At 48.1% G+C, this 13,981-nt stretch overlaps 1 protein-coding gene across 2 annotated transcripts; it reads left to right on the top strand.

Annotated features, from left to right (window-relative positions):
• The first annotated feature begins 10,804 nt into the window (after positions 1-10,804).
• On the top strand, positions 10,805-13,636 carry LOC134354290 (1-phosphatidylinositol 4,5-bisphosphate phosphodiesterase delta-1-like). Of its 2 annotated transcripts, XR_010019762.1 has the most exons (4): positions 10,805-10,896; positions 11,740-11,904; positions 12,690-12,746; positions 13,148-13,636. XR_010019762.1 is itself a non-coding variant. In XM_063063216.1 (3 exons), exons 2-3 carry the CDS (start codon positions 11,901-11,903, stop codon positions 13,585-13,587), a joined length of 444 nt encoding a protein of 147 aa, XP_062919286.1. In that variant the 5' UTR covers positions 10,805-10,896; positions 11,740-11,900; the 3' UTR covers positions 13,588-13,636. The 2 variants fall into 2 exon arrangements, 1 of the variants encoding a protein (XP_062919286.1); XM_063063216.1 differs by lacking the exon at positions 12,690-12,746.
• Positions 13,637-13,981: the final 345 nt, after the last annotated feature.

Here is a 13,981-nt window from a genome sequence, read left to right as displayed (position 1 = left end):
AGCAAAATGGTCTCCCCACCGTCCCGTGCAAGCGTAATGACATCACCGTCTCCCTTAAAGGCACAGGCAACTATTCTGTATTACCTGGATGAATGCCTAAGTACACTTTTAACGATACTGAATAAGATCCAACGGTCACCAGGTTACATTGATCTTAGAACAGGTTAAAAGTCTGACACAATACTGTAGGCTGAAGGGCCTTTGTTGTGCTCTAGTGTTCCATCTCACTCATTGCAATACTTTCCCCTCTCCTACTCCTTAACACCCTTCCTCTGTCCTCCACTGCTCTCCCCTACCTAACTCCTGACGACTTACCCGACTCACCAGATCCTCACTCTCCACTTGCCTGTTCCATCACTCCATCACTCCTTCCCTCCCTTCTACTTCCCCTTCACTACCCACTCACCACACCCTCACCCCACCCTCCACTTCCCTTCTGCCAGCACTCCATCTGATGCATCCTCTCTGTGTTCCTTCCAAGGCCTCAATAAGGAGAACGATATTTAAGCCATGCTCAAGGGTACTCACATGAAAATCAAATGCAGCTCACAGATAAATTCCTGCTTTAACAAGCTGAATGAAGACTATTAGACGGTGTGGTACAGTTCGATAAAGATCCTAAAGTCAGCCAGGAGCCAAATGTGTGAGTGTTGCTCAAGTGTTGGAGGGTTGGTGTGACAGCAAACATATCATTTAAAAGTTCTTTTAAAAATTGTCTTGGGCACCAGCAGGTGCAGGGACTAGTCCTTGATTCCTGGTATGGCACCATGCTGAGGCCAGTAGAGTTACTGCTTCATTGCACCAGTGACCTGGATTCTAACTTTTATTGATTTCATTTTACTTCAAGATCGAGTGCAGACAGGTCCCTCTGGCCCAATAGGCCACACCACCCAGCGGTCCACCTGTTTAACGCCAGACAAATCACAGGACAAGTCACCGGCCCTGCTATGTTCCGCCAGCATTGTGTGTGTGTGTGTGTGCGTGTGTGTGCGTGCGCGCGCGCATGCTCAGGATAACAACTATTCTTTTCCTTCAGCATTCCACAGGGGGAAGAACTTTCAGACAATATGACCCATATGTTGCAATATGCTCCTCCTAAGCTCCCTTGTCTCTAACCTCCTGGTCCATTTCCATTTCTCTGTTCATCCAGGTTTCCCATAAACATGACATGAGTCGTATCCACCAAGCAGGAGCTGCAGCAACCTGGAGCCCCACAGCTCACAACCCTAATTTCTACAGTTTAGTAAAACAATGATGCCTTTGCACAGGAGATTCTGCAGATGGTAGAACACCACACACAAAATGCAGAATTAACTCAGGAGGTCAGGCAGCATCCATAACTGTTTATATATATATATATATACACACACACAGACAGACAGACAGGCTGAGACCCGTCTGCAGGACTCATCTTGATGGAGGATGTTGGCCTGAAGTGTTGACTCTTTATTCCTCTCCATAGATGCTGCCTGACCTGCAGAGTTCCTCCAGCATTTTAGGGCACCACAGTAGCAGGGTGGTAAGTGTGATGTTGTTCCTGCTCGGTCAGGGATGCGGGGCAGGGAGTGGGCAGGTAATAATTCAAAGTTCAATACCAGTGCCGTGTATATTCTCCCTGTGACCATGTGGGTTTCCCTCTGCAGTTCAAAGAAGGCTGATTGGTCACTGTAAATTTTCCTGTGATTAGGCTGCTGTTAGATAGGTGGGGTGTTGGGAGATGTGGCTTTTTGGGGCTGAGGGCCAGTCCCACAGAGTATCTCTAAATACATAAAGTGCTGTGAATAAATAACTGTGTGTGTGTGTGTGTGTGTTACTTTGAATTCCCAGCTTCTGCAGAATCTCTTGTGCTTGTGAATCTGTGACTGAATCTCTTGTTCTGATCTCTGCTGCTGTTTTACTCTCTCCCCTCACCTGACCCTTTGCAGTCTCGATCGACGACATCAAGGAGTTGAGACCAGGTCACCAGCCGGAGGGAATGAAGCGGTACGCCACGAAGATACCCACCGATCGCTGTTTTACCATCGTATTTAAGGGCACGAGGAAGAACTTGGATCTGGTGGCCTCTGACGCCAACGAGGCCTGGCATTGGATCAGTGGGCTCGCCAAACTAAAGCAGAGAGGCTGCAGCATGAACAAGAGAGAGCAGATGGTCCAGCATCCATCTAGGAGTGTGTCACGGCAGAGTGCCAGGGAGAGAGGTTGCCACGTCCCTCATGGTCTCCAACAGCAGCCCCCAAGTCCACCCCTACCCCATGCAGAAGGTCAAAGGCACCTCCCCATGTTAGAAGTTTTTGCTGTTTGTTTCCCCTACGTGACTTTCATTTCCCTCAGGCTCCATGGATTCCATTGGTTACTAATGCTTTTTCAGTATTGTTTTAATATATAGTCAATCTTTACAAAAAGATTGGCAAAAGAATAAATCAAGGAAGGTAGTGCACCCGTGGCTGACAAGAGAAATTAGGGATAGTATCAATTCCAAAGAAGAAGCATACAAATTAGCCAGAGAAAGTGGCTCACCTGAGGGCTGGGAGAAATTCAGAGTTCAGCAGAGGAGGACAAAGGGCTTAATTAGGAAGGGGAAAAAAGATTATGAGAGAACACTGGCAGGGAACATAAAAATGGACTGTAAAAGCTTCTATAGATATGTAAAAAGGAAAAGACTGGTAAAGACAAATGTAGGTCCCCTGCAGACAGAAACAGGTGAATTGATTATGGGGAGCAAGGACATGGCAGACCAATTGAATAATTACTTTGGTTCTGTCTTCACGAAGGAGGACATAAATAATCTTCCAGAAATAGTAAGGGACAGAGGGTCCAGTGAGATGGAGGAACTGAGCGAAATACATGTTAGTAGGGAAGTGGTGTTAGGTAAATTGAAGGGATTGAAGGCAGATAAATCCCCAGGGCCAGATGGTCTGCATCCTCGAGTGCTTAAGGAAGTAGCCCAAGAAATAGTGGATGCATTAGTGATAATTTTTCAAAACTCGTTAGATTCTGGGCTAGTTCCTGAGGATTGGAGGGTGGCTAATGTAACCCCACTTTTTAAAAAAGGAGGGAGAGAGAAACCGGGGAATTATAGACCGGTTAGCCTAACGTCAGTGGTGGGGAAACTGCTGGAGTCAGTTATCAAGGATGTGATAACAGCACATTTGGAAAGCGGTGAAATGATCGGACAAAGTCAGCATGGATTTGTGAAAGGAAAATCCATGTCTGACGAATCTAATAGAATTTTTTGAGGATGTAACTAGTAGAGTGGATAGGGGAGAACCAGTGGATGTGGTATATTTGGATTTTCAAAAGGCTTTTGACAAGGTCCCACACAGGAGATTAGTGTGCAAACTTAAAGCACACGGTATTGGGGGTAAGGTATTGATGTGGATAGAGAATTGGTTAGCAGACAGGAAGCAAAGGGTGGGAATAAACGGGACCTTTTCAGAATGGCAGGCGGTGACTAGTGGGGTACCGCAAGACTCAGTGCTGGGACCCCCGTTGTTTACAATATATATTAATGACTTGGATGAGGGAATTAAATGCAGCATCTCCAAGTTTGCGGATGACACAAAGCTGGGTGGCAGTGTTAGCAGTGAGGAGGATGCTAAGAGGATGCAGGGTGACTTGGATAGGTTGGGCGAGTGGGCAAATTCATGGCAGATGCAATTTAATGTGGATAAATGTGAAGTTATCCACTTTGGTGGCAAAAATAGGAAAACAGATTATTATCTGAATGGTGGCCGATTAGGAAAAGGGGAGGTGCAAGGAGACCTGGGTGTCATTATACACCAGTCATTGAAGTGGGCATGCAGGTACAGCAGGCGGTGAAAAAGGCGAATGGTATGCTGGCATTTATAGCGACAGGATTCGAGTACAGGAGCAGGGAGGTACTACTGCAGTTGTACAAGGCCTTGGTGAGACCACACCTGGAGTATTGTGTGCAGTTTTGGTCCCCTAATCTGAGGAAAGACATCTTTGCCATAGAGGGAGTACAAAGAAGGTTCACCAGATTGATTCCTGGGATGGCAGGACTTTCATATGAAGAAAGACTGGATGAACTGGGCTTGTACTCGTTGGAATTTAGAAGATTGAGGGGGAATCTGATTGAAACGTATAAGATCCTAAAGGGATTGGACAGGCTAGATGCAGGAAGATTGTTCCCGATGTTGGGGAAGTCCAGAACGAGGGGCCACCGTTTGAGGATAGAGGGGAAGCCTTTTAGGACCGAGATTAGGAAAAACTTCTTCACACAGAGAGTGGTGAATCTGTGGAATTCTCTGCCACAGGAAACTGTTGAGGCCAGTTCATTGGCTATATTTAAGAGTGAGTTAGATATGGCCCTTGTGACTACGGGAGTCAGGGGGTATGGAGGGAAGGCTGGGGCGGGGTTCTGAGTTGGATGATCAGCCATGATCATAATAAATGGCAGTGCAGGCTCGAAGGGCCGAATGGCCTACTCCTGCACCTATTTTCTATGTTTCTATGTTTTCTATGTTTACATTTTAACGTTTTACAGGTATTATAGGCTAAACTTAATTTTACAGGTGTTTATGAAAAATAAAGTTACTTTAAAGCTCTGACTGAGATACTTTATTGATATAATATTCTTCCAATCAGCAATGACAATACACTTAATATTTTGTTTTTACAACCAATGCTGATGGTGAAGGAAACCTGTTTGCAAAATACATCAGGCGCTGCATTTTAAGTGAGTAATGAATCCGCTATGTCGTCCTACCATCAAAGGTACACAAGCCATGATATCTTCCAGCAGAATTTTCTTCCAAGGGGTGGGGCTGGGGAAGCGGGGAGGGGATAGGCAGGAAAGGTGAAGAAGGAAATCAAACCATTGTCTCCCGTACCATCACCGCCCTTATCAACTCTGGAGACCTTCCATCCTCAGCCACAAAATCATAATTCCCACACCCTGCACTGCTTGGTTTTACCTCCTCCCCAAGATCCACAAGCCTGACTGTCCCGGTTGACCCATAGTTTCTGCCTGCTCCTGCCCCACCAAACTTGTATCTGCCTAGACTCCATTTTATCACCCATAATTCAGTTTACTCTCTCCCCTCACCCGACCCTTTGCAGTCTCGATCGACGACATCAAGGAGATGAGACCAGGTCACCAGCCGGAGGGAATGAAGCGGTACGCCACGAAGATACCCACCGACCGCTGTTTTACTATCGTATTTAAGGGCACCAGGAAGAACTTGGATCTGGTGGCCTCCGACGTCAACCAGGCCTGGCATTGGATCCCTCCCCACCTACATCCGGGTTACATCCCACGCCCTCCATCTCTTCAATGACTTCCAGTTCCCCAGTCAGATCTCCTAATCTAAGATCTATGTAACCCTTCCCTCCTACATAGCCCTCAATCTCTCACTCATCCATGTGCCTATCTAAGAGCTTAATTGTTCCTACTGTGTCTGCCCTAAATTCAATGACAGACGGGGTAGAAGCTATCCTCCAGCCTGTTGGAAAGTGTTTTTGTGCTTTCCTATCTCCTGCCCAATGAGAGAGGGGATAAGACAGAATATGGGAGAGGGGATAAGACAGAATATGGAAGAGGGGATAAGACAGAATATGGAAGAGGGGATAAGACAGAATATGGAAGAGGGGATAAGACAGAATATGGAAGGGGTCTTTGATTGTGCCGGCTGTTTTACTGAGGTAGTGAGAAATGTAGAAGAGTCCAAGGAGGAGGGGATGTTTTCTGTTATGTGCCTCTGTATCCGTAACAACCTGTATTTTCCTACAGTCAGATGCTTGATTATAATGAGGTGGATTGTGAAGTCATTATGACCAGTAACTGACCACAAACTGCCGGCTGAGTGCAGTTCATCTGAGTGCACGAGGAGAGGCTAGACTCCGTGAGGTGCTGAGCTGCTTCATCAACATTTTCTGGAATCACTCAAAAAGTCAATGGAATTCTGTAAACGTTTCCGGCAGGCATTCCTTGGCCTGTCGATGGTCAGTGCTTCCATCATCATCGGCTGGTGGGCCTGCCAGAAGTTCGTCAAGAAGCGCCCCCAAGCTGTGAAGGCCAAGCCCGTAATCGGCACAGCCCAGCCAGTAGATTGCGAAGTGAAGCCCAATACTGAGGAGTTGAAGTCAGGGGGCTTTGCTGCACACTCTCCACTACCGGTCAAGAGAATCAACACTGTGGATCTGGAGGTTAGAAGCCAGAATATGGAGGAGGGAAGTACAGAATCAGGGGATGGAGGGAACGATCAGAGGATCTCGTCACAGGGACTGGCAGATCGAAGGCTAAGTCCTGAACCGGCTCTGGCAGATCGAAGGCTAAGTCCTGAACCGGCTCTGGCAGATCGAAGGCTAAGTCCTGAACCGGCTCTGGCAGATCGAAGGCTAAGTCCTGAACCGGCTCTGGCAGATCGAAGGCTAAGTCCTGAACCGGCTCTGGCAGATCGAAGGCTAAGTCCTGAACCGGCTCTGGCAGATCGAAGGCTAAGTCCTGAACCGGCTCTGGCAGATCGAAGGCTAAGTCCTGAACCGGCTCTGGCAGATCGAAGGCTAAGTCCTGAACCGGCTCTGCAAGATCGAAGGCTAAGTCCTGAACCGGCTCTGCAAGATCGAAGGCTAAGTCCTGAAACAGCTCTGGAAGATCGAAAGCTAAGTCCTGAACCAGCTCTGGAAGATCGAAAGCTAAGTCCTGAACCAGTTCTGGAAGATCGAAGGCTAAGTCCTGAAACGGCTCTGTAAGATCGAAAGCTGAAGTCCTGAACTGGCTCTGCAAGGTCGAAGGCTAAGTCCTGAACCGGCTCTGGCAGATTGAAGGCTAAGTCCTGAACTGCCTCTTGGGCATATCCAAACAGAGGTGACTGAACTGGACCTAAGCCCAGTGGACGAACACTGGAATCGAGAGGGTAAGAGGGAGGAAAATGGATGTGAGGACAAAGGAACCGTCAGAGATCAGCAGGAGCAGAACGACGAAGAGAGGCTGGGGGGTGGGTTGGGTGACTTCACCAATGTGCAAGTGGGTAAGAGAAGGGTGCGGCTGAGCAGGGGAATAAAATTGCTGGGCAGGAGAAAGAGATCCCTGGAGAAGTTGGCTGGAGAGAGGAAGCAAATGAGGAAGTGGCAGACAAAACTCCAAAGGGGACAGCCAAGAGTAGGGCAGCGAAGTGGAAGGGGCCAACGCAGAGCCTGCAGAAGAGTTCTCAGATTTAGGGAACCAATGCCTGAAGATGGGGCAATGAAAGTAGGGAAAGGGAAAGAGGAATCGTTTCGTCCTCGAGGAAGCATAGAAGGCTGGAATCCACAATTTTGTGAAGTCGATGAAGGTAAAAATAAGTGTATAGGCACAATTGTTGTATTTTTTTTTTAGATAAAGGGGGCTGTGTTCCAAAGACTTTGGGGCACTGGAATATCCAAGTTGTAGGAGGCTACTGATCTAATGCTGCTTTCTGGGGCTAGTATCGATGACGTCACTGAAATGGTGGGTCGAAGGGCCTGTTTCTGTGCAGATCTCTCAATGACAAGTCATGACCTCACAGATCCTTTCTTTACCTGCAGTCTCCCACCCACATTAATTATCTCACTCTCCTTGCCACTGGTACGGCACAGTGGAGAAGCAGTTAGTGCGACGCTCCACAGGGCCAGTGATCACTGATCGGGGTGCAGTTCCACTGCTCTCTGTAAGGAGTTGATACATTCTCCCCAAGACACCATGGATTTCCTCCAAGTTCAATGGAAAGCTTCCAACCTCCCCCTTTCCTCATATCGATTGTGCAGAGGAGATTCACCAGGATGCTGCCTGGACTAGTTTAACCCATCCTCATGTAGTCTCACGAGGACAGGATGAGCACACGAGGGCTTTTCTCCTTGGAGTGAAGGAAGGTGAGAGGGGACCTGAGAGAGGTGTACAAGGTCATAACAAACATAGATCGAGTTGACAGCCAGAGAGATTTTCCCAGGGTGGGAATGGCAAATAGCAGGGAGTGTACACAGAGAGTGGTGTGTGCGGGGAATCACCCCAGGGGTGGTGGTAGAGGCAGATACATTAGGGACATTGAAGAAATATCTGTACAGAGCACATGAATGATAGAAAAAGGTAGTGCTCTACCTGGGGAAAGGGTTATATTGATGTAACGGGTCCGAACGAAGTTGCAACCAGTTCTTGCTATTACAATCTCAGTTTAACTTTCGATCCACACCCTTGTGTATGGACAGAACTGCATATGCAGTATAAAAGTACCAGTACAAATACGGTAGTGGCAATCCTACTTGGACAGTGAGGAACTTTGGCCGAACTACGTGATCCAGCGTTGAGTCATTCACTCGAGAAAATCTTTCCTCACCATGTCCAGCACACTCTGGGAAGAACCCACTTTCCAACGCCTAACCACATCTTCAGCAGAAAGCAAAATGGTCTCGACACCGTCCCGCACGTGCGTAATGACATGATCGTCTCCCTTCCAGACAACTATTCTAGCATTACCCAGATGGATGCCTAAGTACACATTTAACAATACTGAGTAAGATCCGACGGTCACCCGTTTACATTCTCCCCTGCATTCAAGTAATTGTCCTCGATTACTCGCTCACTACAAGGGTACTTTTAACCTCCTTAACTGCTTCTCTAAAGGGAACTGAACTGAGACTAACCAGTCACGTTTCCGGTTCCAGTCCACCGTCTGTTCTTGCCCCAACAGAGCATCCATGGGCAAGTGGGGATCCACCCCAAACAACAGACAGTAAGGCGAATACCCGGTGGGTACGTGAGGTGTTGCATTATATGCATACACCAACTCAGGTAGATGTTCTGCCCACCTGTGCTTCTTTTCTGGAGGCAACGTACACAAGAACTCATGCATCTTCCTGTTGAAACGCTCGCACTGTGCATTTCCAGTAAGATAATGAGGTGTGGTACGGCTTTTCTTTACCCCGTGTAGTTTGCAAAGCTCCGCAATGACCTCACTTTTGAAGTTACTGCCTGGTCAGAATGCAATCTCTCAGGGACACCATACTTTGTGAACCATTCCCTCAAGAGCACCCTTGCTGTGGTATATGCCTTTTGATCCCGAGTCGGAAATGCTTGGGTAAATTTAGTGAAAACATCCGTGACCATTAAGACATTCTCACGCCTGTCAGTTGCCGGCTCCAACACTGTGAACTCTACCGCTACAACTTCAAGCGGCCTAGAAGCCAGAAATGACCTGATGGGGGTGGGGGGGTGGATCCTAGGCTGTGGCATCTTAGTTAGTATACCACGTGGACAATTCTTGACCCACCATGCCACATCCTCGTGTATGCCCACCCAAAATCATCGGCTTCTCAACAACTGCAGAGTACGCTCGTACGCTCTATGCCTTGATGGCCCATAGAGTCATGTACATACTCTAACACTTTGCTCCTCAAGCTTTTAGGTACCAGAAGCTGGTAACACTCCCCAAGCTTCTCATCCTCAACTACCCTATACAGTAACCCTTTACGCTCCCTGATACTGTCCCAGTGCCTTAACAGAGACAAAACGGGTTTAGGTAGAGTTTTACACTCCTGGCCACTCCGCTTTCTTTTCTGATCCCATAAGTCTCTTAGGACACCTAACACAGGGCCTTGCTGCTGAAAAGTACCCAAGTCCCCATTAGAGTAACCTGGGAGGGTTGGAGTGCTCCCTTGCGTCGGACCACTTACCTCACCAGTACCAGCTTCCCAGGCTCGAATTTGCTCTGCGTCCACTTTAAGGACGTCATCTAGTGTGACAGACTCAGATTCCTGAGCTTTAAGAATCGAGCACGGTGCCTGGCCACTGCTACACTTTGCCCTACAGCTGTTAAGACCAGCGGTAACCAGTGCCGCGTCAAGGGCAGTTCCTCGATTGATCAAACTACAGATCGCTACAGCCCCATCAAACTCCGCATCCTCTGAGGCAGGCTCAAGCTCCCCTGCAAATGGCTGCCTAGAGAGTGCATCAGCCACAGTACTGCTCCGACCTGGACGATACTGGACATCGAAGACAAACACTACATAGACAAGTTGCTTACACTGGCTGATAATGTTCATGCCTACAATACATGGGATAGGTGGTTCGGTGCTAATAGGATCCCTGACTACCAGAAAGCCACAATTGGGTATCTTCATACCCATTGCCTGAACCTCTAGCTCTTGATACCCAAGGTAAGGAATATCACAACCGTTTGCAGCTGCTAGCCTAAGCCAGCCAGCAGTAGACAACATACCCTCATCCTCTTCATTCAAGTGTTCTCGAAAGAACTGCTCAGTCAGGGTGCTGGACATGTCCCTACAGCGCGTTGCAGCAACTGGTCACAGGGTAGCTGTACATTATCTGTATCTATGAGGTTCCGCCGAATTGCCCGACTCCCAACCTCTTGAGGGCAGGAGGATGCAGATGCCACTTCGCTTGCACCCTGCTTCTGTGGGCAATTCTTTGGCCAAATGCCCTCCCACCTGACACTTGAAACATATTGGTTGCCCATCTTATGTGAACCTAGGCTGTAAATTACGTCTGCTGCTAGTAGTGCATGTAATATTTCTCTGTACACTGAGATATTTCACTGCTTGAGTCAATTCATCAATTTATCAATAGTTGCCATTACTTCATCATACCTACTACGCAATCCTCTAATTTGTTCGTTCAAATCAAGTTCAACTGGTGTGTCCTCTGAGCGTGACATAGTAAAACCTCAAATCTTTAAAGTTCACACAAGCCTGCAAAAGCCGTTGCTGCCGTCCTTCGCTACAAACGCGATGCCTTCACGGCCCGCCGTTCCCGGGGTCCACGTCACCGCTCTGCGTCCTGACGTCAGTCGCTGACGTTCCGGCCCGTTCGCGAGGCTCCAGCGCGCTCTCCACGAGGCTCAACCGCGCTCTCTCCTCCCGCCCGACGGGAACCCGGTCCTGTCTTCATCACTACCGTATTAGGTACTGTATATTAACCTGCATACAACAATCAGAGACCCTCTAAACTGGCTTGGAATTAGCCCCACTCCTGGTACCAGATTTTGTAGCCTGGGGAAAACTACACGCTCAGGACAACAAAGACTTTTTCGGGTTCTAATTTCTTTATCGGTTTTCGATGTTTAAGTGCCAGAAGAGGGTCGCGAAACAAAACAAACGAAGTTACAACCAGTTTTTGCCGTTACAATCTCAGTTTAACTTTCGATCCACACCCTTATGTATGGACAGAATTCCGTATGCAGTATAAAAATACCAGAACAAATACGGTAGTGCAATCCTACTTGGATGGTGAGGAACTTTGCCCAAGCCACGCGATCCAGCGTTGAATCATTTACTCGAGAAAATCTTTCCTCACCATGTCCAGCACACTCTGGGAAGAACCCACTTTCCAACGCCCAACCGCCTCTTCAGCAGAAAGCAAAATGGTCTCACCACCGTCCCGCGCATGCGTAATGACATCATCGTCTCCCTTAAAGGCACAGGCAACTGATCCGACGGTCACCGGGTTACATTGATCTTAGATCAGGTTACAAGTTGGACACAACACTGTGTGTTGTGCTCTAGTGTTCCATCTCACTCATTGCAATACCTTCCCCTCTGCTACCCATTAACACCCTTTCTCTGTTCTCCACTGCTCTCCCCTACCTTCCTAACTCCTGACTACTTATCCCTGCCTCACCAGATCCTCACGCTCCACTTGTCTGTTCCATCACTCCTACCCTCCCTTCCACTTCCCCTTCACTACCCACTCACCCCACCCTTCTGGCAGCACTCCATCTGATGCGTCCTCTGTGTGTTCCTCCCAAGGCCTCAATAAGGACGACGATATTCAAGCCATGCTCAAGGGTACTGTCATACAGAAGATCAAATCCAGCTCACGGATGAATTCCCACTTTTACAAGCTGAATGAAGATTGTTGGACGGTGTGGTAAACTTCGAAAAAGGTCCTGAAGACAGCTAGGAGCCAAATGTGTGAGTGTTGCTAAAGTCTTGGAGGGTTGGTGTGACAGCAAACATTTTTATAGTTTTTAAAAAATTGTCTTGGGCACCAACAAGTGCAGGGATTCGTCCTTGAGTCCTGGTATGGCACCACGCTGAGGCCAAGTAGAGTTACTGCTTCATTGCACCAGTGACCTGGATTCTATCTTTTATTGATTCTATTTTATTTCGAGATTGAGTACAGACAGGTCCTTCTGGCCCAATACGCCACACCACCCAGCCGTCCACCTGTTTAACGTCAGACAAATCACAGGACAATTCACCTGCCCTGCTGTGTTCCGCCAGCATTCTGAGTGTGTGTGCGCTCAGTAAAACAACTATTCTTTTCCTTCAGCATTCCACAGGGGGAAGAACTTTCAGACAATATGACCCATATATTGCAATATGCTCCTCCTAAGCTCCCTTGTCTCTAACCTCCTGGTCCATTTCTCTGTTCATCCAGGTTTCCCATAAACATGACATGAGTCGTATCCATCAAGCAGGAGCTACAGCAACCTGAAGCCCCACACCTCACAACCCTAATTTCTACAGTTTAGTAAAACAATGATGCCTTTGCACGAGAGATTCTGCAGATGGTAGAACACCACACACAAAATGCAGAATGAACTCAGGAGGTCAGGCAGCATCCATAACTGTTTATATACACACACACACACACACACACACACACACACACAGACAGGCTGAGACCCGTCTGCAGGACTCATCCTGATGGAAGATGTTGGCCGGAAGTATTGACTCTTTCTTCCTCTCCATAGATGCTGCCTGACCTGCAGAGTTCCTCAAGCATTTCAGGGCACCACAGTAGCAGGGTGGTAAGTGTGATGTTGTTGCTGCTCGGTCAGGGATGGGGGGGCAGGGAGTTGGCAGATAATAATTCAAAGTTCAATACCAGTGCCGTGTATATTCTCCCTGTGACCATGTGAGTTTCCCCCTGCAGTTCAAAGAAGGCTGATTGGTCATTGTAAATTTTCCTGTGATTAGGCTGCTGTTAAATAGGTGGGGTGTTGGGTGATGTGGCTTTTTGGGGCTGAGGGCCAGTCCCACAGAGTATCTCTAAATACATAAAGTGCTGTGAATAAATAACTTTGTGTGTGTGTGTTACTTTGAATTCCCAGCTTCTGCAGAATCTCCTGTGCTTGTAAGTCTGTGACTGAATCTCTTGTTCTGATCTCTGCTACTGTTTTACTCTGTCCCCCCACCCGACCCTTTGCAGTCTCGATCGACGACATCAAGGAGATGAGACCAGGTCACCAGCCGGAGGGAATGAAGCGGTATGCCACGAAGATACCCACCGACCGCTGTTTTACCATCGTATTTAAGGGCACAAGGAAGAACTTGGATCTGGTGGCCTCCAACGCCAACCAGGCCTGGCATTGGATCCGTGGGCTCTCCAAACTAAAGCAGAGAGGCTGCAGCATGAACAAGAGAGAGCAGATGGTCCAGAATCCATCTAGGAGTGGGTCACGGCAGAGCGCCAGGGAGAGAGGGTACCACTTCCCTCATGGTCTCCAACAGCAGCCCCCAAGTCCACCCCTACCCCATGCAGAAGGTCAAAGGCACCTCCCCATGTTAGAAGCTTTTGCTGTTTGTTTCCCCTATGTGACTTGCATTTCCCTCAGGCCCTCAGACTCCATGGATTCCATTAGTTACTAAAGCTTTTTCAGTATTATTTTAATATATAGTCAATCTTTAGGTTTTAATGTGTTACAGGTATTATAGGCTAAACTTAATGTTACAGGTGTTTATGAAAAATAAAGTTACTTTAAAGCTCTGAATGAGATACCTCCCTCATGGTTCCGCCTCCTTCTACTACCCACTGTGCTTACCCCTATTCCTTCTTCACCTTTCCTGCCTATCCCCTTCCTGCTTCCCCTCCCCCACCCCTTTATCTTTCCCCTTACTGGGTTTTCACCTGGAACCATCACCCTTCTCCTTCCCACCCTCCCCCCACCTCCTTTATAGGGCCTCTGCCCCTTCCTTCTACAGTCCCGAAACGTTGCCTGATCATTTCCACGGATGCTGCCCGACCTGCTGAGTTCCTCCAGCG

Source organism: Mobula hypostoma, chromosome 11 (genome assembly GCF_963921235.1).
Source record: "Mobula hypostoma chromosome 11, sMobHyp1.1, whole genome shotgun sequence".
In the NCBI taxonomy this organism is placed as follows: Eukaryota; Metazoa; Chordata; class Chondrichthyes; order Myliobatiformes; family Myliobatidae; genus Mobula; species Mobula hypostoma.
This window is presented reverse-complemented; position numbering and strand designations above follow the sequence as displayed.